This window comes from Trichosurus vulpecula, chromosome 4 (genome assembly GCF_011100635.1).
Source record: "Trichosurus vulpecula isolate mTriVul1 chromosome 4, mTriVul1.pri, whole genome shotgun sequence".
NCBI classification, from domain to species: Eukaryota; Metazoa; Chordata; class Mammalia; order Diprotodontia; family Phalangeridae; genus Trichosurus; species Trichosurus vulpecula.
The window spans coordinates 181,400,785-181,426,652 of NC_050576.1; the positions used below are offsets into that span (position 1 = coordinate 181,400,785).

Below are 25,868 nucleotides of genomic sequence, written 5' to 3' on the forward strand. Positions count from 1 at the left end.
ATTTTCCTCACCTATAGAAAGGTTAAAATAGTCCTTGCATAGCCCATCTTACCGAATTGTTGCGAGGGGGCAATGAAGCAAGACTTATGTGGGATTTGCAAACCATACAGCATATCATTATTGGATGTCATCATCTGCTTATATTTAGAAGCTCCTGTCTGGCCCAGGTCCCCTACATCAGAAGACTCCAGGAGACAGGGAGAACCATGGCCGGAGGAGAACCCCTCTGGGCTCTAGATTGCTATGATAATGCTCAAGATCACCAGTCTGGCCCCTTCATCTGAACTAAAACAGCCTTCCCACAAGGCTGGACTAAGTTGAGCTCTCCTAGAAGGAGACAGAGGATTGAGGCCAAAAGATAACAAAAAACCTGGTGGTGTGTCCTTGAGGTATCACTGTGTGATTGCCTCATAACTTGGATTAGTTTTTGTTCTTTCTCTGTGGCTTGAGGCCCATTGTGATGAAACGAGTAATTCATAAGCTAAATGTTCCAGTTATGTAATGACTTGTTAATAGCTGGGCTTCTGGTTTTTAGGAGGCTTTATTTTCTTTCCTTTCCAGTGAGTGATTACTTCAACTTCATATAGGTCTTTGGGAGGCTACACATTATTCCATCAAATACCATCCTGTATTTTTAGGAAAGTGACAACTATATTGGGAGGCTTTCTATATCCAACTGAAAGAAAAAAATGTGCTGGTTCATCCTTGTGTGCAGCCTGTTGTGAACAGCTGCTGACTCTAGTCAGGGCTCTTCTTGTGTTCCTGAGACACTTACACACCCAGAGAAACCAAGCCACAAGGGAAACCATAAGGAATGTATTTGAGGATTAGCTCAAGAAATCAATGACTATTTTCCTCCAGGCTACACAGTGTCTTTAAAACAATTTAATTAATACAACCTTTGTTTGCATTCTCCTGTTACAATATATATGGGCTTCTGCTTTCCTAAGTGTAAAATTAATCACTAGTGGTTTGCTAATAGATGTGAAGGAAATGTTTGATATTTATATTTTTCATTTTTGCTTTCTAACTATTTATGCCTTTAAGTCAGTTCTTAGAAGGCAGTGGCATGTTCATTCTTTTGAGAATTCATAAATAAAAAGGGTATCCCAACACGCCAGAACTTTGCCTTAGGTCTGTTTTGTATTTGTCCCTTTTTTGGATATTTTTTCCTTCATTCCATTACTTCAGGTTTTCCTATATTTTTGAACAACTAAAGTGAAATGTCACTATTTCTTTCCTCCAGTCCTCCATCCTAACCCACCCACAATTTCTCCCAAACCTATATTCTTTATGGTTATAAAGGAAGGGAAGGAGTAAGAATGGAAAGGGTGATGCTGTTATGCTTTTATCAAAGTAACTGTTTCTCTCCTGTTACCTCTGGCATGATTGCTAAACCTTTGGTCCAGTCACTGACCAAAAATCCTTCCCTAATTTCACATCTTCCTCACTGGGGAGAGAAAAAGATGGGTGAAGTGTCCATGGCTCAGCTGGATGTCTTCATATAGCAGCTTCAGCCCAAGCCCTTTATCGTTATTTTTTAATCCTTCCCCTTCATTTGGGGTTAGCATCTGTCTGTCACGTCACTTGTCGGTGTTCATAAACTTTAATTTTCTCCTTCTGGTACACTTGTTTAGAAACCGATTTGATTGTCACAGGCTGCTGCTTTTAAAAAATCAGTGTCTTCACCTGAATTATGACCAGCAAGAACAAGGCAAATTGTATTGTTGTCTTTTCTTTTCTTTTCCATTTGAAGGAGCAAAGAAAACTGTTGAACATCACAAAAGCCAAAATGCACAAAGCCTTTCAGCAGACAAGTCTCAAGCATTTCCAGGGGTTTCCAGCAGTAAAAATGAAGAACCAGGAGTTGAAGGGTAAAAGCATTTTGTTTGAGAGAGAAAGAGAGAGATGCTGTGAGTAGAAAGCTATGATTTCTTAATTCCTCGTATTATGGTGAGCATTTGTTATTTTTCTCCATGTAGTCTCTGGTTTTATGTGTGTAGACATATATAGCTTCTTGTTCCTTTATGGTGCCCATCTTATTTAATCATCTATATGCTTTTAGTCTTGTTCTTTAGTTTTAAACAATATAAACCACTGTGCAGGAAAGAATATTAAACTGTACCTGAAGGTATGAGCCAGATGTAGTTGGATGACCTGTCTCTTTTCTAGAATAGAATAAAATATAACAGAACTAAAATTTTGAACAATGCTGGAGATTGGTAGCAGGATGTGACAAGGCTCCCCTCATAGATCAGCCCACACCCTGCTTGTAGTTCCTGTTTTCCAGAAATAAGTTTAGATGCTGAATTCCCTTGATTCATGTCAGCAAATATTCATTAGGCACCTCCTATGTACTAGGTCCCAGGGATATGAAAATGGAAAAAGAAACAGTCTGTGCCCTCGAGGAACTTACAGTCTAATGGAAGAGGGGTAGGGGGTGATCAATGGCTGATGGACGGTACAGTGTGCATTGTACACAAGGAAGTGCAACACAAGAGAGAATAGGATTAAGGTAAAGGAGAGATCTTGTCCCAAGGGTTCTAGAAAAATTGGAGGAGGAAAGGGAGGAAGTAACTCCTTTTGGCCATCTGGAAGTGCAGAGCCAGAGGAAATAGCAGAAAGGCAGCAGTGGTACACTGGATAGAGAGCCGGGCCAGTAGCCAAGAAAACCTGAGTTCACATCTAGCCTCACACATTTACTGTATGACCTGGGCAAGTCACTTAACCTGTGTTTGCCTCAGTTTCTTCAACAGCATAATGGGAATAATTACAGCACCTATCTCCTAAGGTTGTTGTGAGGATCAGAGGAGATAATTTTGATTAAAAAGCACTTAGCACAGTGCCGGCGCATAGTAGGTGGTTTATAAATACTTCTTTCCTTCCCTTGTGACCTTGGTCTTGAGGAAGGAAGGGTTTTAAACAGACATGGAGGGAGTTTATTTCAGTCAGGACAGAGGAAGATCAGATTGGGGCACAGTTTCATAGTCCAGTTTGGCATGTGAAGGGAGGGTAGGATAGAATTAGGCCGGAAGGAGAGCTTGGAGTGAGGTCATGGCAGCCTCAAGGGCCACGGCAGGAAGTCATTTGTGGTTTGTCCCAGAGGCAGCAGGCAGCTGCCAAAGGTTTTCAAGCAGGGGACCGACATGGTTGGACTTGTGGGTTGGGAAGACCATTTTGTTAACTGTGTAAAGGCAGAATTAGCAGCACAGGAGCCAATTAAAGTAGATGAGAGATGGGAACAAGAACAGTGGCGATGCAGAAGTAGATGTGAGAGATAGCACAGCCGGACTCCACACAACTTGGCGCCTGATTAAATGGGGAAAAGAACTCTGCAGTCTAACCTAGCTGCCTGGAAGGGGGCAGGGTGGTACCACCAACAGACAACGGGAAACTGAAAGGCCCCACACGTTTTAGAGAGAAGAGGAGCTCAGTTTTGCATTATCATGAGTTTCCAATAACATTGGGACATTTAGGTGGAAATGTCCAGCAGGTAGCGAGAGATTGATTCAAGAATAAACCTCAGGGGCAAACTTGAAGCTGGATATAAAAATTAGATTGTCCTCTGCCTTGGGATGATCATTTCAGCCAAGGGAGGGAATATATGTGGGTCCTATGGACAGTGCTTTGAGGGGGAGATTTCAGAACATCACTTCCAGACCAATGATGATGATCACCTGCTGTGTTTAAACTATGTGTAAAGCCCATCCACATATATTATCTCATCATCTACATTATTATAGATAGGACAGATAATGTATCCTCTACACAGTGGGGATAATAATTATATGGTATAATGAAGAATAATAATAATATCCCCACTGTGTAGAGGAAATAGAGGCACACAGCTTACTCAAGGTTGCACTTCATTAATGGCAGTGCAAGTGATCTTGACTCCTAGTCTTTTGCCATTTGCCCTGTCCCGTGTGTACAAAGCCGATGCTCCTGATTATGGATCTTAGAATAATGATGGGTTAGCTTTGATCTAGCCACATCCTCTCATCCCTACGACTGATGGCATGCATTTTTAAAGCTAGGGGCACAGAGCAATGTTGTCTGGCCTGTGTAGGGACCAAGCCTTATTACCATTGCTTAAGCAGTTGAGCTAGCTAGCTAGAGACCAAGTAATATACAAGGACCAAACGACCTGCTCTTGGAATTGTTAGCCAAAACCTTCCCCGAGATGGTGAAGCACTTTCAAAGCTCCATTAACCTTTTTGTTCTTGATTGCCATCTAGTCCTGATTCAGGCCCAAAGGAAAAGAATCATAGAAAAATTTACTGGTAGGCCCTGCTTCTCCAACTCACCGTTTCACAGCTGGCTGCCATTCTTGGAAAGACCTGAGCAAACAAGAGCTAGATAGCAGGAATGATGGTGTAAACTTGGCTGTTGAGTGTGAAGTATAGTTATGGAGAGTGTTTGGGAGGAGTCATCAGCTCCGTTTTGTGCTCCTGCAAGAAGTGATTGCAGCAAAGCCATTTAGACTTGAGTGGAGTCTGTGGGATTTGAGTGAGTGACAGTCGTGGTTAATTTGGTGAAACTTGCTGACATATTGTTAGGCAGTGAGCCTCACACTAACCCCCTAAAGGGAGATGTCATGTGTCATCCTTGACGTGTCGGCGTGCAACATGAATCTGGGCATGTTGCTTCCATGCCGACACTCCAGCCCTCTTGTTGCCAATCATTCCCTAATACTCTGACATTAACGGCTCTTGCTTGATTCTGCCACAGCTGCTATAGAGACCAGAGGGAGCTATTATCAGCCCTTTCAGAAACTGTTCTGATGGCTTTCCCCTCCATCCTTATTTCTAGGTCTTCCCTTTTGGAGTCCCAAATGCTGACTGGGGACTGGAGACCTCTTGGCCATTGCAAGACTCTTCAGAAAGTAGACTCCTCTTCCGAAGAGGGGATTGGTAGGATTGCCACCCTGAAAAAAAAGCAGCAGTGGCAACCTGAGGAGCAAAGTGTGATGAAGGAGCAGTCTTGCGTGCTGAAACCAAACCTTGGTAATGTTCAGACTGGTCCTCTCAGTCAGGGAGGGGCTCTCATTTCATCTCTCATTTACTCCATACCAAGATTCTCTATCTGTTTTTTTTCTGTCAGTGCAGTTGATTAGCATTCACATGAAGGACCTGGCTGTTAAGAGTCCTACCGTTTGAGGCCCATGAGAGAAAAGGAAAAGAACTTGTCTTAAGTCTAGCCCTTTGCTCCCCTGGGTGGGCTCAGCAGTCAGGGGGCTGCACAAATGCTACCGTTGGACAATTAGGCAAGAAAACTGCTTCGAGTGAGCCAGATTGTCCCAGCTTAGCAGAAGCAGTCCTCCTGAGGAAAAACAGCCAAAAAGCTAAAGTCACTCCTCTCCTGTGGAGGAAGAGACTCAATGAACTACACATTTTATGACATCTAAATCATTTTAATGGAGTGCAAGTTTTATGACTTGTAAATCAGAGTTTTAATCAGTCAAAAAAGTTTTAAATTCATTCTAAAAAGCACATTAGCACAAAAGGTGCGATTTGGCATAAAAATGCCACTTTTGGCCATGTTCATTAGTGTCTTTTTAGGGCTATCATAAATTTCCTGTTTTTATGCTTAATTCCTGATGGAGTAGCATTTTCTTAAAAGGTTTTAGAAATGTTCTGTTTTGTTTTTAATTTGGTAATGAGGCCTGATGACTCTAATGCACAAACTAATTGTACTTTGGTGAAGAAAAGAGCAAAAAAAGATGGCAGCATCCTCTTAACTTTAACATAGCCTGTCTTCGTAGGCTTTTTTCCCTACTTTGTGCAATTAACGATTTGCTGTTGATTAGATTAGACCAGAGATTCTAACCTTTTTGGTGTCATGAACCCCTCAGGCAGTCCGGTGAAGCCAATGAACAGCTTCTCAGAATGATGTTTTTAAATGCATAAAATAAAATACCTAGAATTACAAAGGAAACCAATTATGTTTTAATACAATTTTCAGAAAACAAAACAAGTACACAAACTCCAGGTTATAATGACGCCCCCGCGTGCCGCCCCCCCAAGACTTTTTTTTCTCTCTTCTTTAGAAACAGCCCCTGAGTCAGAATTTGGAGCCAAAGTGTACTTTGAGAACACCAAATGCAACCCCCAGGAAAATAAGGATACCACCCTAAGAGATATCCTCAACCTGCCCACCTCAACTTCTGCACTGAGGTCATCCCAACTTCAGACTGAAGAAAGCACCAACACTTCTGCTCCTGACACTCCTGCTTGCAATGTGAGGGGGCAGCTGGAGGAGGAAGCCTCTGCCTCAGAAAGGGTCAAAAGAGGAACAGGCAGCCTCAGAATGTCCCTTGTGGCATCAGGTTTGACTCCAAAAGAACATGTGAGTGTGCCAGTGTGTATCTGACCAGGTGCTTTGCTGCTTCCCCGGTAACTGTGCCAGTACATTCTTCTCACAGTGCATTATCATGGGGCCCTGGATAAAGGGTAGCCTTTGTCAGGAGGGTCCTGGGAAGCCAGCCACAAGTCCATACGATGTCATTTCTATTGTTGATTTCTGAAAAGTAGCTGCTAGGCAGCTTTGTTTTCCTGATTCTTGGTTCCATGTTCATTATTTGACAAGTCACTTTTTCAAATGCTAGCAGAAAGCAACTAGATTTTGTATGGGTATGATCCAGGGCTATTAAAAGTTATTTAGTTGTATTTTTTTTTTTTTTACCTTTTCATCTTAAGTAGAAAATGGGTGTGTCTCCCCTCTCTCCAGGTGGTAGTTCTTTTTTTTTTTTTTTCCACGTCTCAGTGTACTTTGTGCTCCCCAGCAATAATTGACTGAATCTAGCCCAGTTCCAAACATAGTGCCAGACAGTGGCATTTGTCCAATGTTTATTTGTCTTTCCTCTGCCTTGTAACACAGTCGTTCAGCAGTCTGCCCTGTCATTTCTGCCCTGCAAAACCCCCTGCTATTAGGAATTTGGCCTCTCTTCCAGCTTATCTTGCCAAAGGCAAGAATGGTTTCCTATTGTGGAAAAATACCCACTGAAATATTAAGGATGCAGTTACCCTATTTCTGCTTGGCCTGGGGATGACATTCAGATACATACAGGATATTCACCTTCCCTATAACTTAGCATAATTGGTATCACTTCATCTAATTAAAAGAATTTAGTAAATATTTCTTTAAGCCCCTGATAGCTACTGAGTGTCCAATGGATGAGCAATGTTTATTGTGAACTGAAGGAAGATATTCAGTAATTCTTTCCTATCTCTCTTAGTAGCGGCCTTCCCTAGGGTAAGATCCATCTCTAATTCTAACCTTTCTACAAGTAGCCAGTGACTCAGCATACAGCTTTGTATGTGGCTAGAAAAGCCTGCTTCAGAACTGCCTTCAACCCTAGGAGCAATAATTAAGCAGCAGGCTGACGTCTTTGTGATAACTTTCTTACCATCTAACATCAGACTGTCTTTAAGCGTATACAACAAACCATTTGTTTTGAAAGCTCATACCTGGGCATTTGTATTTATTTAGGCCTCCATCACTTTCCCACCCTGCCCAAAACTCATTGTTTAAATATCAGAGTTCCCTTTGCTTTAAGGGCCCAGCATTTCAGACATTTTTGTAAACTGTCTAATTTTCCTTGCCAGCGGCAGCTCTGGGCTGCAGATCAGTGCACAAGTGGCTTGGCTACGTGCTGTCTTTAAAAAGGAAAAGAAGAAAACTTTAAGCACTATTCGTACTTGCTGAAGTGTAGCAAATTTATGATGAAGCAGCTGACTGTATTACACATGATTAATTCCGAAGCTCACATTAAAATGATCTTTTCAGCAGTTACTGCTCTAACTGAATACTTTCATGGCAGGGATTTCAGCAAATAATCAGTTCAGAATTGCTAATGATTCTGGCAGAGGGCAATAGTAAGGGGAAGGAGGATATCATTAGCTCCTGTAAGTCAGCCTTTCTCTGAGCCCTGAGGCAGTGTGGATGGTCTGACAGCATGGAGGAAGATAACCTGATCTCAGTCACAGTATCATTCAGTGCATAAATGGTAGTGTTTGTGGCATTGGCTAGTAAATAATGGTGCTTGGTGAACAAAGTTATTTACCAAACAGGAGTTACCAGTTATGTCAACTGTGCATTAAATGGATCTGGTTAATTTCTTAAATTGCCTATTTATTGTCTTTTATGTGCTTGATGGAGAATAGCTGGAAGGTGCTAGTTTTCTTTTGGGAAAAGGATGAGATTCTTCCCTCAATCCTTTTCTTTATATGTATTGGAACTGATGGTTATGACACTGACCTTTAGCATCATTGTGACTCTAATATAACCATCAGAGGCCTGGTTTCATGCCAGACATAACTACTGCACATCTTTCTGTGAAGGCAGGATTTCTTGCAGCTCATAAATTATAGGCTGATAAATCTGAATTATAGTATAGTGGAGTGTCCCCATACAAAGAAACTGTCTCAGGCAAATCAAGTGACTTCTGCTATTTAAAGACAAAAATTAATGCCATTTTGAAATCTTGCTTGTGTTTTCCATGTCTCCTGAGATGGAATACTAAAGAATTTTTTCCTCTAAGTTGTACTTTTTATTAAATTGAGGTTTATTTTGGTACTTCAGCTATGTTAGAAAGCAAATCTTTTTATCCCTTAACTGATGCGAATTCAAAGCCAGGATTTCTAATGCTCAAAGCTGTCTAATATTGCATTGGAGGCAATTTGACGTAATTCAGTGTTTTGCTTGCTTTCAGATGCTAGTGCAGAAGTTTGCCAGGAAAACCCAGAGCACTCTATCTAATCAAATTACTGAAGGGACCACTCATGTCATAATGAAAACAGGTATGCCAAGAGCTTTGTGAACTGACAAAACATGTTAACTCTCTTCCAGGTGAGAAGTACCTGTCTTGGAATTCAATAAGAAAGAACAACAACAGATAGTTGATGAAATCTTAAAAAGTCAAAATTCATTTTTCCTGCTCTAGGAAGCAGTTCCTCAAGATTTACTTGAAATTCAGGTTCATTGGCTGTTTATGACACAGTCCCATTAAACTCAAACAGACGTTTGTTATTGTGATGACTTTCACAATAAATGTGGATTCTAAATGCTCTTGTTCTCAGATAGTTTGCTTTAAAGATCCTAGATTTAAGCTGCTCTCTTGAATATTTTATAAATTTTGATAAACTGAGGGACAGATCCTACTCTTCTGATAGCTGACAAATTATAATTTTATTTAAAAAGTCATTCTATTAGCCTTTCTACCAGACAAAATTATTAACATGGGTTCAGAGACTGGGCCGATAAAGCAATGATAGAACAGAATTTTAAAAGTTGATTTGTGATATCTTGAAAATGATCAGTTCTCGACTCTGCCACTTCATCCCCATGTGATGTTGGATGTGTCACTTGACCTCTGGACTAGTTGGCCTCTAAAGTGCCTTCCTATCCTGGATCTCTGATCCTATGAACTTGATAAAAGGTAGAGATATGTCATCATGAAACCATGTATTAGTGTGTCTCTCAAGGAGGCCAAGCAGCACTGTCCAGTTTTCAGATGGCTAATGCACTAGAATGGCTGTGTTTGAAGTTGTTTATTCCATCCACTTTGTCAGCAGTTAAACAAGAAACTTTACAAAATAGAAGTGTGATGAATTTTAGGAGGAAGGGCTGTTGCTGATGATGGCTTGTCTGTCATGTCTTGAGGTTTAATTAAATGCATTTCTCCTAAGTGTTTTTGCCACAGCTTTCTTAGTTCTTCAAAGAGGCCTTTGAAATACTGGGAAATAAACAGAAATTATTCTGTAGTTGTTGCTTTCTGAAGTCTTGATGTAGGAAAAAGAGAGAACCATGAGATCCTTGGCCTCCAAGTGGCATATTTTCCAAGTACCCCTTGTAGAAATGCTAAAGGGTTAGGGATCTCCAGGTCAAAGTCCTAAGGGAAGGCAAATATTACTTAGATTATCCTTTCAGCATTATAGTTTCACACATATTATTTCTTCTTCATTGTAGATATGACCATCCACTAAAACAGATTTAGACTCTCCAGATAGAGCAACAGTATCAGCCTAGGCCATGCTTTGAATACTTTTTTGAAGATACCTAAATAGTTTTGGGATACAGAAAATACATTATATGGGATCCAACTTGTAGAGATCCATGTTTTTTCCTTTACTCCTATAATAGTCCAGACTCTGGCTTCTGCTTCCTTCCTCAGAGGAGGTGGAATTGCCAATTCTCTGGTGGACTAGGACCTCTTGAGCCCACTATAGCCAGACTTTCAGACTTAGTTGCCAACTTCTACTGACTTCTTGTATGGTTTTTGCTATGTAGATGCTGACTTTGTGTGTGAGCGGACCCTGAAATATTTCTTGGGCATTGCAGGAAGGAAATGGGTAGTGAGTTTTCTGTGTAAGTACAATTTAACACATATCCCTCTACGCTTCATGTTTTGATTTTTCTGCCTTTTTTTTTAACCCTAATGTTTTAACACCTGAGATTTCTACAGTTGTGAGTCTGAATACCCAAAAGGCCTTTAATGATTATACTAAAATGGTTTTATCTTTAATGTATATTGCTTTGTTCAGATAAGCAGGCACTGTTGGGGAAATGGGTTTCTTTTCATAACTAATAGTATCTAATCTGTTCAATTAGCAATTTTCATCTGTGAAGGAGGCTTTCTTTAGATACTGGGCTAAAATCAATGTGCATGAGGCAATTTCTAACATTTGAATTAAGTAGCAACCATGCCTGAGGAAAGAATCTTTGCTATACATCTTATAAATCTCTGGCTTTTTAGGGTTACATGCTATCCCTTCTGCTAGTATTCTGTGAATGTTTTTTTTTTTAAACAGTATTTTTCCCCAGTTACACATAAAGACAACTTTTAACATGCTTTTTTTTTTTTGAGTTCCAATTTTCTCTCTCCCTTCATGTCCCCCCTCCCTGAGATAGTAAGCAATTTGATATAGGTTATACATGTTCAATCATGCAAAACATATTACCATATTAGTCATGTTGTGAAAGAAGACACAGACCCAAAGGAAAAAAAATTTTTTAATACAGAAAGTGAAAAATAGTATGATTTGATCTGCATTCAGAGTTCATCAGTTCTATCTCTGGAGGCGGATAGCATTTTTCATCATGAGTCCTTTGGAATTGTCTTGCATCATTGTATTGCTGAGAAGAGCTGAGTCATTCACAGTTGATCATCACACAATATTGTTGTTACTGTGTGCTATTCTCCTGCTTCTGCTCACTTCATATTTCCTCAAATGCTTCTTGACCAAATCACTGTCAGAAATAGCATTTTTTTTCCTGTGGTATTTGACCCTTCTTTTTATGATCTTCTCTTCAGGGGTGGTGCAGTCTTTTAAAGAAGGCAAGGTGCTGCCTGAGGTAGGTTCTCGATGTCCCAAAATAGCCAAAGACAGGCCTTATGCCAACAAGTTTGAATGTCTTCCTGGTGAAAGGTAGTGACAATGATGAGAACATACTGGACAAGTAGAAACCTGGAGTTGAGACCCAGAAGAATCAACCAAGCATTTATTAAGCACCTACTGAATGCTATGCATTGGGGATACAAAGATGAAAATGACCGTTCTCTGCCGTCAGGAAACGTATATTTTAACAGCAGAAAATCTGTCATCATTCTCCAGAACTTCAAAAGGAACAGCTCTTTAATTGGGAGAGGGAGGCGAGGGCACTACAGAACAAGAGAGGTGAGGCAGTCACAGAGAAACAGGTTCAATATGGCTGTACACATGGACACCTTCCTGGGTAGCAGTAGTAGCTCGTCACTGCTGTGGTTAAAGCAAGATCTGTCTTTTTAATAAGCAAATAGAATTTTTTTAGAAATAAAATGACCACAGAACAATATTTGCTATTGATGATCTGAGAACAATGACAGGTAAATAGCAGAGCCTGTAGGAGGAAGAATAGCTTCAGAACAGAACCACAGAGGCTCATTTGCCATTAGTCTCATTTTGTTGCTTCACCTGGCTGCTAAAAACTTTGTACAGCCCGTCCAGGGGGCTCTGTGACTGAGCATGAAAGTGACTAAAGAGTTGTCATGTGCTCTTGTTTTACTAATCTAGGAATGACTGCTCTAGACTTAGCAGATGACCTTAGAGGCCATATAGTCCAACCCCTTCATATTTCGAATGAGAAAAGTTAGGCAAGGGAGATTGAGGAACTTGCCCAGGTTCACTCAGGTAGTAAGCATCAGAGGGAGGATTTGAACCCAGGTCTTCTGAATGTCACACTACCTCCTTTATCAGAAAAATAAATGCAAAGGTTATCTGGCCTCCCTTCTGTCTCCCAGTACTAGTTAGCACTTTTTGGTTTGAATGTGACCAAGAAGCCTTCACCTCTCCCTCTTTACTCTTTCGCTCCCTTCTCCAACCCAAACTTTCCATTCTCCTTACTAAAAGAAGCCCATTTTGTCTTCCAGGTTTCATTAACCATGGAAATTTCTCAGTTGGAATATGAAAAACCCTTTTCTGTTTAGAATGGCAATATACGATTTGATTTAAAAGATGAGAGAATATTTCTGTTATCGTTACACAGCAAAGTATTATCAGTTTAATCTAAATGCTAAGCAATATTTCAAGAAGAGATAGATGCTGGAAATTTAAATACATTATGTCCTAGTAAGGAGGGAATCCAGTTGCTAGTTTTTGCCAACAGATTTGCCTCCGTGAACTGACTGCAGTAGCCGAGATGCCAGTCGTTTCATCTGTCCTGCCAAATTGGTGACCTTTTTGGACAAACAGCAGCCCAGGAAAGCTTAACTCCCTAAAAGTGACATAACTTCCTGCTGAAGGCCCAAGAACCATCTTTTTCTTTGTCCTTTTCTTTCTTACAGTGTGACTTTGAAGTCAGAGGAGATGTCATCAATGGAAGAAACCACCGAGGACCAGAGAGAGCAAGAGAATCTCAGGGGATGAAGGTAAGGCCACTGGAGAAGAGCCCTCCCCAGAGAGGTGCCATGACTTCACCTCAGATACACGGGAAGAAGCCATCATGGCAAAGACTCCTCTGTGGATGTTCTTACCTAGAAGATGCTTCTTTGTCGTGGTGACTGCCTGATGGTATTTCTCCTGTGCTGCTGACCTAAGGCACCTGCCCTTCTGGGGTTGCCAAAGGCTTATGTTTCTGGCTCACGCTTTTCAGCCATGGTCTTAGTTTCGTCTCTTTTGAGGGCTCACAGCCTAACACTGGAGAATGGACCCTCTCCTTGCTGGAGCACATCCTCACCTTCTCTAGCCACAGACAATGGCAGTGACAGAGAGGGCACTGTACAAAGAAGTGATCTAGTAGATAAGTACCAGTCAGGCCCTAAAGCATTAAATCCAAGGGTCAGTCTAGCCTCAGAAATAACCATTCTACCTACTCAGCCCTGGCAATTTATTCCTTTAGACTTTTGTCTTCCAACACTGAAAAGGAGCTGATGTCATTTGCTTCCTCTCATGCCACCTCCCCAGAGAGTTGCAGCACAAGATGGCTAATTGTTTTGCTTTACTACATTGTGTGTAAGGTTGAGTTTGCCCCAGATCCCTCCCCCACTTTAACTGAAACATTGCTTTTGTTGCTGCCTAGTTGGGTTTTTTTCATGTGCAGGGACCTTTGGATGGCAGTGATGGAAAGTGGCTGGTCAGAGTGATGAAACTGTGAAGATGGTAAATGTCACAGTGGTTTCTCCCTGGCAGAGAAAAATGTATTTGTCAAGGAGCTCAAACTGCAAATCTCTCATCTTCTCATTAGAGGCCCTTGTCAGCGAGTGTCAGCCAAGCATAAGATTTGAAAATATCCAATCATTAAACTTTTCACGTAGCATTTGGCTCAGACGAGGCACCTAAATAGAACTTGAGTATTTTGAGTGGCTTGAGGCCATGACATCACTAGCTGGTGGCATTAGGGGCAGTGGTGTTAGAGCACGTATTTCATTCACACAGGTGGCACAGTCGTTATAAATGGGATCCATCACTTATAATGAGAGTAGAGTTGTTCCTTTTCATTCAGTAAGCTATGAAGTGACATTGAAGTAATAGCCTAAATGCAGCTCATTTTTACCTCTGGTTGGGTTTTCAGCTCTTTCTAGCTTTAAAGGAAAGGGAGGAAGGAGTAGAGATTTAAACCATTTTCATAATTGTCCCTTTTGAGCAAGTAGACAGTACATTACAGAATGATGTGAGTAGCATGACACCCTTTTCACCCTGGAGACTTTCTTTTTTGCAAAAAAGAATAGGATTGTCATTTTTAAATGTTCCTCATGTCCTCTCACATGTTGTTAATTTTCAGTACCTTCAAATTTTCAAAAATCATGTATTTCAACATTCAAAAACATTAAGCATCTGTCATATGCAGTATACTAAACTTCCAAAAACGAATATTTTCAAAAGAGATTTTACTCTTTAATAATGATTAGGGGAAATTTTAAAGGGAAATCACCTCTATAATGTAATATGAGCTCCTTCCCTTGGAGACCAAGCAATCAAACAAGAAGATGATGACTTACCAGGCTCTTCCCTCTGGAGACTGGTAGTGTTTTCTGCAGCTATCTATGAAGGAGCTTTGGACTCAAAGTTATCTGTGCTTGGGGTTCAGTAGAAAGGCAAAGGAGTGATTACTTTCAAAAGAAGGGAAAGGAAAGAGTCTACCAAACCCCTACTATGAGTTACCTATACTAAAGAGCTACAAAACAAGAGAAAGAAAATTATAGACCAATATTTGTAAGGAATATTGATGCAAAAATGTTGAATAAAATATAAACAAAGAGACTACAACAACATGTTAAAAGGAAAATGCACTCTGATTGGGTTGGATTTTTGCTGGGAATTCTGAGTTGATTCAATATCAAGAAAACTAAAAATATAGCAGATCGTGTTAATAGCAAAAATAATAAAAATCACATGGTTAGTCAATAGATATAGGAAAAGTTTATGACAAAATACAGCATCTCTTCATGTTAAAAACATTCAAAAGCACAGAAATAGACCATTCCTTAATAGGTTAAATGACATCTATCTGAACTTAAGAATGGAAGATGGCAGCTGGAAAGCAGGGACTTTCCTAAGGCTCTCCCCCAGGACCCTCCAAGCACCGATGAAAAATGGCTCTGAACAAATTTATAGAGCTGCAGAACCCATGAAATAGCAGAGGGAAGCATGGCTGCAGCCCAGGTCAGCCTAGATGGTCACTGGGTAAGGTCTATGGCGCACAGAGCTGAGAGGAGAGCGGAGCAGAGCCCAGCGTGGGCTGCACCCGGACCAACCAGACTGGGAGCCAGGTGGAACAGGCCCTAGTGCCCTGAATCAGTGAGCCGTAGCAATTACCAGACTTCTCAACCCACAAACACCAAAGACAACAGAGAAGGTTAGTGGGAAAAGCTCTGGGGGGACAGAGTGAAAGGAGTTAGCAGTTCAGCCACTGCCCTGGAGGTGGTGGGGCTGGTGCAGCTACAGAACTACAGCTGCAGATGCTTCAGGCCCCAGGCCCACCTGGTGGGAGGAATTAAGTGGTGGATCAGAGTGGGAGCCTGCTTAAGATCTGAGTCTGGTCTGGGTTGGCAGTTCTTGGGGGAGGAATGCTGGTGTGGCAGAGCTTGCTGTGTAGAAATAGCTCTGAAAACAACAGCACATCCCCTCAAGCTTGGAACAAAGTACTCTCTACTCTACGAAAAACTCAAGGGTCAAGTGGTTGTCTGGGAACATGGCCAGGCAGCGAAAACAGACTCAGATTCAGACTCACACTCTGGAATCTTTCTTTGGTGACAAAGAAGACCAAAATATACAGCCAGAAGAAGTCAACAAAGTCAAAGAGCCTACATCAAAAGCCTTCAAGAAAAACATGAACTGGTCTCAGGCCATGGAAGAGCTCAAAAAGGATTTGGAAAAGCAAGTTAGAGAAGTAGAGGAAAAATTGGGAAGAGAAATGAGAATGATGCAAGAAAACCATGAAAAACAAGTCAATGACTTGCTAAAGGAGACCTAAAAAAAATACTGAAGAAAACAACACCTTAAAAAATAGACTAACTCAAATGGCAAAAGAGCTCCAAAAAGCCAATGAGGAGAATGCCTTGAAAGGCAGAATTAGCCAGATGGAAAAGGAGGTCCAAAAGACCACTGACGAAAATACTACCTTAAAAATTAGATTGGAGCAAGTGGAAGCTAGTGACTTTATGAGAAATCAAGATATTATAAAACAGAACCAAAGGAATGAAAAAATGGAAGACAATGTGAAATATCTCATTGGAAAAGCCACTGACCTGGAAAACAGATCCAGGAAAGAGAATTTAAAAATTATTGGACTACCTGAAAGCCATGGTCAAAAAAAGAGCCTAGATATCATCTTTCAAGAAATTATCAAGGAGAACTGCCCTGATATTCTAGAACCAGAGGGTAAAATAGAAATTAAAAGAATCCACTGATTGCCTCCTGAAAAAGATCCCAAAAAGAAAACTCCTAGGAATATTGTCACCAAATTCCAGAGCTCCCAGGTCAAGGAGAAAATATTGCAAGCAGCCAGAAAGAAACCATTTGGGTGTTGTGGAAACACAATCAGGATAATACAAGATCTAGCAGCTTCTACATTAAGGGATCCAAGGGCTTGGAATATGATATTCCAGAGGTCAATGGAGCTAGGATTAAACCCAAGAATCACCTACCCAGCAAAACTGAGTATCATGCTTCAAGGCAAAATAATGGATTTTCAACAAAATAGAGGATTTTCAAGCTTTCTCAGTGAAAAGACCAGAGCTGAAAAGAAAATTTGACTTTCAAACACAAGAATCAAGAGAAGCATGAAAAGGTGAAAGAGAAATCATAAGAGACTTAATAAAGTTGAACTGTTTTGTTTACATTCCTACATGGAAAGATGATGTGTATAATTCATGAGACCTCAGTATTAGGATAGCTGAAGAGAATACACATATAGAGAGAGACAGAGGGCACAGGGTGAGTTGAACATGAAGGGATGATATCTTAAAAAATGAAATCAAATTAAGGGATGAGAGAGGGAGAAAGGGAGAGATAGAATGGGGTAAATTATCTCGCATGAAAGTGGCAAGAAAAAACAGTTCTGTAGGAAGGGAAGAGGGGGCAGGTGAGGGGGAATGAGTGAATCTTGCTCTCTTCGGATTTGACCTGAGGAGGGAATAACATACACACTCAATAGGGTATTTTACCCCACAGGAAAGAAGGAGGAAGGAGATAAAAAAAGTGGGGATGATAGAAGGGAGGGCAGATAGGGGGAGGAGGTAATCAAAAGCAAACACTTTTGAAAAGGGACAAGGTCAAGGGAGAAAACTGGATAAAGGGGGATAGGATAGGAAGGAACAAAATATAGTTAGGCTTTCACAACATGAGTATTGTGGAAGGGTTTTGCATGATGATACACATGTGGCCTAAGTTGACTTGCTTGCCTTCTTAGGGAGGGTGGGTGGGGAGGGAAGAAGGGAGAGAATTTGTAACTCAAAGTTTTAAAAGAAGATGTTCAAAAAAAAAAAAGCTTTTGCATGCAACTAGGAAATAAGATAATACAGGCAATGGGGCATAAACATCTATCTTGCCCTACAAGAAAGTAAGGGAAAAAGGGATGGGGGGGAGTGGGGTGACAGAAGGGAGGGCTGACTGGGGAACAAGGCAATCAGAATATATGCCATCTTGGAGTGGGGGGGAGGGTAGAAATGGGGAGAAAATTTGTAATTCAAACTATTGTGAAAATCAATGCTGAAAACTAAATATATTAAATAACGATTTAAGAATGAATGCAAGAATGAGCATCTGTAATAACCACTAGAGGCCTTTTCAGTAAGATCAGGGATAAAATAAAGATGTCCATTGATGCCTCTATTATTTGATGTTAGTAGGAATAAAAATTCCATTCAAAATAACTATCAAATGTAAAAGTACTTGAAAGTCTAGCTGCCAACAGGAATTATAAAAGGCAGGTAGACTTCCAAATATTTTTACATTTTATGCACTCTTTATGGAAATAAAGAGGGACCTAAGTATTGGCAAGTCATTAACTGCTCATGTTTAGACCTTACTAATGTAATACAAATGATAATACTACCTATATTAACTTACAGATTCAGTGTCATACCAATCAAATTACTAAAGGGTTACTTTAGGGAAGTAGAAAAAATAAAATTCATCTACAGATGAAAAGGTCAAGAAGCTCAAAGGAAATAACGAACAAAGATTGAAAAGGAAGGAAGCCTTGCATTGCCGGATCTTAAACTGTACCACAAAGCAATAATCATCAAAGCTATTTGGTACTAATTAAATATAGAAAAGTAGACCACTGGACCAGATTAGATACATAGGACTAAGAACTTAATTGAACTGGAAAGTATGGTGTTCAGTAAACCAAAGGACCCCAACTACTCAATAGAAATGTCTGGGAAAGCTGTAAAGCAACCTGATAGGGATTATGTTTAGATGTGTACCATCATAAGTTCCCAGTGAATATAGCTATCATACCTAGATATTAAAGGTCGTATCATAAGCAAATTAGAAGAGCTACCAAAGAGATGGCTTTCACAAATATGGATTAGGGAAAAGTCCCTGACCAAACAAGAGAGAGAGCATCACAGTGGATAAAATGAACAGTTCTAATTACATAAAGTCTAAAATATTTTACATGAACAAAATTGATGTTATTAGAATTAGCAGGGAAAGAGTTAACTTCTAGGAAAAATTGCAGCAAATTTCTCTGCTATCTAAGACGTATAGAGAACTGATACAAACATATAGGGTCAAGTGCCATTCTCCAATAGATAAATGGTCAGCCAGTCAGCAAGCATTGACGAAGTGATTCCTTTGTTCTAGGCACTGTACAAAGTGCTGGGGATACACAGAAAGGTAAAATCGGCCCCTGCTCCTAGGTAGCCCGCATCTAAAGGGGGAGACAGACATGAAAATAACTAGGTGCCTACAATCATTTTACTTTGTAACAAATTACACAGCACTGTGCAAGGTGCTGGTGATACAAAGACAAAAATGAAATAATCTCCATCCAAAAGGAGCTTACATTCTATTGGAGAAGGCCACATGCACACCAATAAATATACCTGAACTATATAACCGTCCCCAACTTCAGGGAGCCTGCCATCTAATGCAGAGTGATATAGAGATTAAAAGGCGTTTTAACACACCTCATCTTTGATCTTTGTATGAACTCTACAAGGTGGACAAGGCAGGCACAACGGTCTCAGGAAAGAGCAAAATTGAATGACTTGCCCATGGTCACAAGGCTAATAAATGGCAGAGCTGGGCCAGGAACCAAAGTCTTCTGACTCCTGGTCAAGCCTTTCCACTATATGAAACTGCCCTTGGGTAACTATAGACAGAAAGAAAATACACAGAGCAAAAAGACTTTCTGACCTGTGACAGAATTCTGGGCATTCGATTGATGTTTATTGTTCCTAAGAAATAACAGTGGAAGCCATCAAATTTAAAGGAAGAGAAAAGTGTTTCCCAAGAGCTTCATTTGGTGAGTAAAGAATTCTTTACTCCTTGATAATTTTCATTTGTCTTTCCCCAGATCTTCAAGGGCCTGGAAATCTGTTGCTATGGACCGTTTACAGACATGCCAACAGGTAAGAAAATGAGGGTCTCATAACAGCTGTTCCTTTGCACCAACCAAACCTAAGGCAAAATGAATATTGTGGGATAGTTAGCCTTTGTATGTCTGATTTCCCAAAGACCTCCTCAGATTGATGAGACTTTCCAGGTGTGGATTTGAAAATAGAGGTTGGGACAGCTAGGTGGGTGCAGTGAGTAGAGCACTAGCCCTGGAGTCAGGAGGACCTGAGTTCAAATATGGCCTCAGACACTTGACACACTTACTAGCATGTGACCTTGGGCAAGTCACTTAACCCCAATCGCCCTGCCTTCCCCCCTCAAAAAAAAAATAGAGGTTTTCCTGTACCCAAACCTGGAGTTGAAAAGCGAGAAGTCATGTGTTCTTGCTTTAAGAAAAAGGGAAATTAATCAAGAGGAAGGAAGATGACTTAGATGTTTATGGTAATTGAGAATCAGACCGCTAATTTACCCCGAACCATCCTCTGCCCACACATTCCTCCTGATACATTATTAACAGGGAAGAATGTGTGGCTGTAGCTTAAGCCTGTGGGGCAAAGGCCCTGCATGTGCTCAGAGCAGCAGTATTGGAGGGAATGTTTTTGATGAACATTTTCTAATTCAAATTTCGCCCAGATCATTATGAGCATATCAGATGTAATGATTCAAGTGATTCCTCTTCAGATGAGATACTCTCATTTTATCACACACACACACACACACACACACACACACACACCCCTCCCCTGGTCAGATTCCATCTGCCTGTTATATAGCTGAAGTCTTCTTCCTCAAATACCTATATCAGTGATGCCCTGAGCCAGTAACCAGGGAGGCCAGCAGAGGTATGCTAAATATTTTTCTTTTGTCTTTAGTTTCCTTTGTTATTGGCTATCGATTGGGCTTTTATGAAATTTCCAGATATATTGTCCCCAAGGCATTTGAAAGGAATTTGTTCTTTTATAGAATGAAAACTTGCCTGAAACAGGCCCACCACACTTCCTTCAGAAAGGTTTTGTTGGAAGTACTATTGGCCTGGTCTCAGTTACCCCATTCAGAGAGACACTGGAGACTTGGAATACCTCCGACCCTCATTCCTGTCACTTAGATTTCTTACTAATCTGGAAAATGTAGGCTGGTGAGAAAGAAAGCCTATATAAAGCTAAATGCAAGAATATATGCAGACATAGCAAGAAGTTAGCTCTCCCATTTGATGGTTCTTACTCTCATTCTCCTCGCAAAAGTCATGCAATGAATCACCTCTGCAAATGACCCAGACTTCAGAATCCTCTTCTGGCCACTGCTCTCCCATGAGCATATAGATTCTGACTCTTTTTAGTGTGGTGAGGCTCTGTCCAGGGTGGCGTTTATTTTTTGACTGAATGAATTATCCTTCTGTCTCTTGACATTTGCAGTAATTACCACTGAGTGTGGTGCTCTCTACTGCCATGATTATCAATTACTGACTCAGCCTTAGGAGGAAAGGTTCCTTTTTTTTTTTCTTCTCTATAGTTTCTTAGCCAGTGATTTAGCAAATTAATAGAAATTATCTTGGATTTTTTTTTCTTTTTCAAGTATCTCATTCATGAGAGATTATCAAGTCTGGTATCTCAGTTTTTGAGGCTCCACATCCATCACATACTCTACCTTTTAAAATTAGACCCTGCTAGCTTTATAAGTAGTTTCCAGGTTTGATTAGAGCCATCTGTTAACTCACTTTCTTCTTCCAAAGAAATTCACACTTTTGGTAAGTAGTCTCCAATTTAGTGAGTAATCATCCCTGTAACCGAGGCCTAGAGAGATTGCGCTGGGTCACATAGCCCCTCAGAGGTGGCGCAGCTTTAGATTCCACATGACATGTCCAGCTCAGAACTGTTCTGTCCCTTCACTCAGAAAGAGCATGTGAGAAATCTTTTATTGAAATGCTCTCGTTCATTCATTCAACAAACACCTACTAAGCACTTACTGTTTAGAGATTGCTAGACTAGGTACAGGAAAAAATATAAGAAAAAAAATAAAAGCTACAAGATTTGCATAAGTCCTCTCTTTCTTGCAACTTACAGACTAGAAGAGGGACAAGACACAAAAACAGTTGTATGTATGTGACATTCCATTTTAAATGCACTAAATACACAGCAAAACATGCTGTGTAAGGTACAGACAGGAAGGTTATTTCTGAAAGGGGAGATCAGGGAAGGCTTCCTAGTGGAAGTGGCATTTAACAGGGCTTTAAAGGATGGGTGGGAATTCAGCAGGCCTCGTGGGGAAGGGAGCATTCCAGGCACAAGGCGCAGCGTAGTCAAAAGGAACAGAAGGGGAAGTTATGCGCTGTGTTCAGGGAAAGAGTAAACTAGCTTGACTGGAGCTTAGTGTGGGGAGGTTCATGATAAAATAATAGAAAGGGAAGGGGGCCCCAGATGGTGAAGAGCTTTGAATGCCACACAAAAAAGTTTGAACCTTCCTCAGAAGACCCTATGGAGCCACACTCTTCAGATGACCAGAGAACTGGCATAATCAGATCTATGCATAATAAAGATATGAAGGATGGAATGGATTGGAGGAGAGAAAAAAGAGTAAGAGGTAGGAGGAACCTGTTGCAGTGAAGGCAGGCAGTGAGAGACCAGAGAGGAGGTGATGGATGTTGCAGAGGTAGGATTGGCAGGCCCTTGGTGACTGTTTGGATGTGAAAGGTGATGGGGAATGAGAAGAACCAGAGCTGCCCATGTGGACAGCCGGTTGGATGATGGTAGCACAGAAAGAATCCAGCCCAGAGGACAAGCAGGCTTACACAGAGAGGCATGTTTTAGATGTATAGCATTTGAGGTGCTAGCGGAGCATCTTAATGGCGATGTCCTAGAGATACAGACAGATAGCCAGAGATAGCAACAGTAGTGATAACTTAGCATTCTAAGAGTCACAGAGCCCTTTCCCTGTTGCATCCAAAGCATGTTAAGCACAGAACAGACTCTGAGGCTTAGAGACATCAACAAGGTGGCACTGGAAGCTTTGGGAGAAAATGATAGTGCCAAGGTAGATGATAGAGAAGAGAGAGCCCAACATCAGAAAGCTCAGGACCCCCCGAAGGAGATAGAAGGTAGGGAGCTAATAAAAGAACCAGGAGAGTATCTAGTAGGAGGTTGCAGTCGGCTTTGTCAAAAGCAACATGAAGGTCAAGTGAGATGAGGAATGAAAAAAAGGCTATCAGAGTTGACAATTAGTAAGTCATTCGTGACCTTCTGAGAGCAGTTTCAAAGGGAGTGGAGGCCAGATTGCAAGGGGTTGAAGAGATTAATGGGTAGTTACTAGATGAAAGCACCAGTTGCAAACAACCTTGGTGAGAAATTTAGCAGCGGGGGCAGGGAGAGGGGGGGAAGAGATGGTGTAATAGCCAAATGGAATCGAGGGAGGGTTTTAGGGAGACCTGAGCATGTTTCCAAGAACAACTGGAAAATCAAAGATAGAAGATGTGTGAGAAAGAGGAAGTGGTTAATAGAGTGTGCACAGGTCCTGCAGGATGCCAGAGGGAATGAGGTCATAGGGTGCAGGTAGAAAGATTGGCCTCGATGGCCAAGGGAAGGAAAGTGGCTAATGATGAAAAATCAAGGGTCCTTGAGATTCCAGGGTAGTGAATAGTGAAACATAAAAATAGTGGACCATGTGGTCAAAACCAGGATTCTAGGATTACAGGCAAATGAGACCAGAATGAGTTGAAATGGACTGGAAAGATAAACATGCGTCAGGGGACATGAGATCAAAATAAGGGCAAACAGCAGACTGGGTATAAATGTAGTAAGAAGCAAAAGGAGAGCAGGTTGTGGGCCTGACAGTGGCATAAATCTTTGTGAGAGTGGAGTCTGAAGTGTAATTGCCAAGATGTGGTTTAAATGGTACAGAGAAGGATGTCATTGGTGGTTAAAGAATTGAGAGGTCATGTCCCTAAGAGGAGTTGGAGTCAAATGGCTCCATCACTTAATAGCTAAATGAGTCAGAGCCAAAGGACTCAGGTTCAAATCCCACTGTGCCACTTTACTACCCATAGGACCTTGGTAAGTCACTTCATCTCTCTGGGCCTTGATTTCATCATCCATAAAAGGAAACAGTTGAATTAGATGGCCTCTAATATTCCTTCCACTTTGAATCTATGACCCTAATTAGAATTGTCCAAAAGATATTCAAGAAGTAAGGAGTTCTCTCTCAGAAATCTTAAAGCAAAGACCAGATGACCACTTGTCAACATTATTTCAGAAGGGATTCTTAACTAGGTGTTGTTCTGGCTTGGTCTGACTTCTATCTCCCTTCCAGTTCTGAAATGATGTGATATTTGTGGGTAGAGAAGAGAAGATAACCCCAACCTAGATAGATCACTTAAAAAAAACAAAACTGAAGGAACGGTGGATGACAGGGGTAGAAAAAAGGTTGAGTAGGTGTGTACCTTTTAAGGTGCATAAGCCTCAAAAGATGAAGGGTCACTGATGGACGGTGACAGGAATAGTCGGGAAGTAAGAGCGGGGAGCAAGATGTATGTTCATTGTTCACCCTGCTTTCTGGCCCTGTTAGGGAAAGTGGGAGTAGGAGGGACACAGATTCACTCTAGAATTCATTAGAACTTGGGCTGTTCATTTGTTGATTCTCCCAAGTGTATGCCTCTATGAAGGTTTGTCCCCAAGGCTAATTCTCCTTCGTCATGGGAAGTCAGAGCAACTAGACAGACTATTGTATGACAGGCTTCTTCATTCAATGAAGAGTATTTCAAGAAATGTGGCATCTTCCGAAGAGGATGCGCTCAGGAAGACACAAAGAATGTCAGTTGAAGGGGTTTTTTTTGTCAATAGAGCAAGGGTTCTAGAGGACACAGTGGAATGGGTTATGTGATAGGCTAGATGGGTAAGAGTAGGCAGGGGGTGGGAGCGTGCCAAGGGGGCCTCATTGGACTGTTTGCTCCTAAGCAGACTAGGTGATTAGCATTAATGAGCCAGCATAACCGGAAGTAGATTGGTGTGGCTTGTACAGCAAACAGCCCTTAACCAGGAGAGAAGCTGCTGAGAGTTGACCCCATAACTCCCAAGAGCTTGGGGTGTTGATTCTCCAAAGGTGTGCTGAGTCTCCTTGAAGACTTGTCCCCTAGTAGAGTACTACTAGCTCTTCTTAAAGGCAGGCAGGCAGCCTGATATGTAAGGGATTTCTCCCTTGACAAAAAGAGCAGAAATAGGGCTACAAGAACAAAGACTTGTGGGAAGTGATGGAGCTAATAAATGTGAACATTGTAATATTATGGCTTGTGTGGCCCATGCAGATCACTTAGAATGGATGGTGCGGCTGTGTGGGGCCACAGTAGTGAAGAAACCTTCCTTGTTGAGGCCCAGAGTGGTGAGTATTATATGTCAGTGGAAAGGTTCTTGGATTGGGGTTAGCCAGGAGGGCCAGACATACCATTTGTTTTCATGACAGAAGTGAGGTGGGGATGATTCATCTCCTGTGGACTCTCATGGGCCCCTGCTTGGCTCAGAAACATCCCTTCTCTCCCCCTCCCCGCTCCCACCCCCCCCCCAGACCCCCAGCTTTTTCCAAGCTTGAAGAACCATTGATCTAAGAACCCTTAGAATCATGAAGGTGGAACGGGTTCTGGGAAGGTCCGCTAGTTATGCCTCCTCATTGGATAAGAGAACACCAAGGCCCAAAGTGGAAGCAGTGATCACATGGCTCATTAGTCAGCCAACACCAAAGAAGTCGGTCTCCTGAGCAGGGTCTCAGTCATCATCAGTGTTGAATTCACTTACCCCTCCCCACCCCCCATGAGAAAAGTTTCTTTTCTTACTCATCCCTTAGCTATTTCCCAGCAGGTAGACAACTGAGTGGCATGGTGGGCCTTTTCCTCTTCCCCCTCCCACCCCGTTTAATAGAGATATTTTATTTCTTTTTCTCTTGGGACCACAGGGTTCTTCTCCAGTCATGGTTGTGCAGCCTGATGCCTGGGAAGATGACAGCAGCTTTCAGGGTAAGGTGCACGGGCACACGCACATGAACACACACACACTGTAGTGCTAGCCCCTCAGATCTAGAGCTGGGAAGGACCTCACAGGCCATCTAGTCCAGCCCCTTCATTTTACAGATGAGGAAACCTGTCTAGGCAGGGAAAGCGATTTGTTCCAGGTCATACAGGTGCCCTAGAGGTAAGGTGTTAATCCAGGACCTCTGACTCAGTCCTCACTCTTTCTTCTGTAACACACTGCCAGTGAATGTGGAAAAGCCATGATTTGAACCTATGTCCTCTGACTCCAAATGCAATCTGTCTATTGTTGCTCTACTAGAGTGTCTTGTTAGTTT

At 41.5% G+C, this 25,868-nt stretch overlaps 1 protein-coding gene across 1 annotated transcript in view; it reads left to right on the top strand.

Moving 5' to 3' along the window:
- BRCA1 (BRCA1 DNA repair associated) overlaps window positions 1–25,868 on the top strand; it is a 67,323-nt gene that overhangs the window by 39,931 nt on the left and 1,524 nt on the right. The window contains exons 12-21 of the mRNA XM_036758028.1: window positions 1,757–1,874; window positions 4,813–5,006; window positions 6,050–6,348; window positions 8,714–8,801; window positions 10,291–10,368; window positions 11,315–11,355; window positions 12,824–12,907; window positions 19,507–19,561; window positions 24,838–24,911; window positions 25,479–25,539. Of these exons, the coding sequence (XP_036613923.1) occupies window positions 1,757–1,874; window positions 4,813–5,006; window positions 6,050–6,348; window positions 8,714–8,801; window positions 10,291–10,368; window positions 11,315–11,355; window positions 12,824–12,907; window positions 19,507–19,561; window positions 24,838–24,911; window positions 25,479–25,539 (1,092 nt within the window). The remainder of the gene's footprint in view (window positions 1–1,756; window positions 1,875–4,812; window positions 5,007–6,049; window positions 6,349–8,713; window positions 8,802–10,290; window positions 10,369–11,314; window positions 11,356–12,823; window positions 12,908–19,506; window positions 19,562–24,837; window positions 24,912–25,478; window positions 25,540–25,868) is intronic.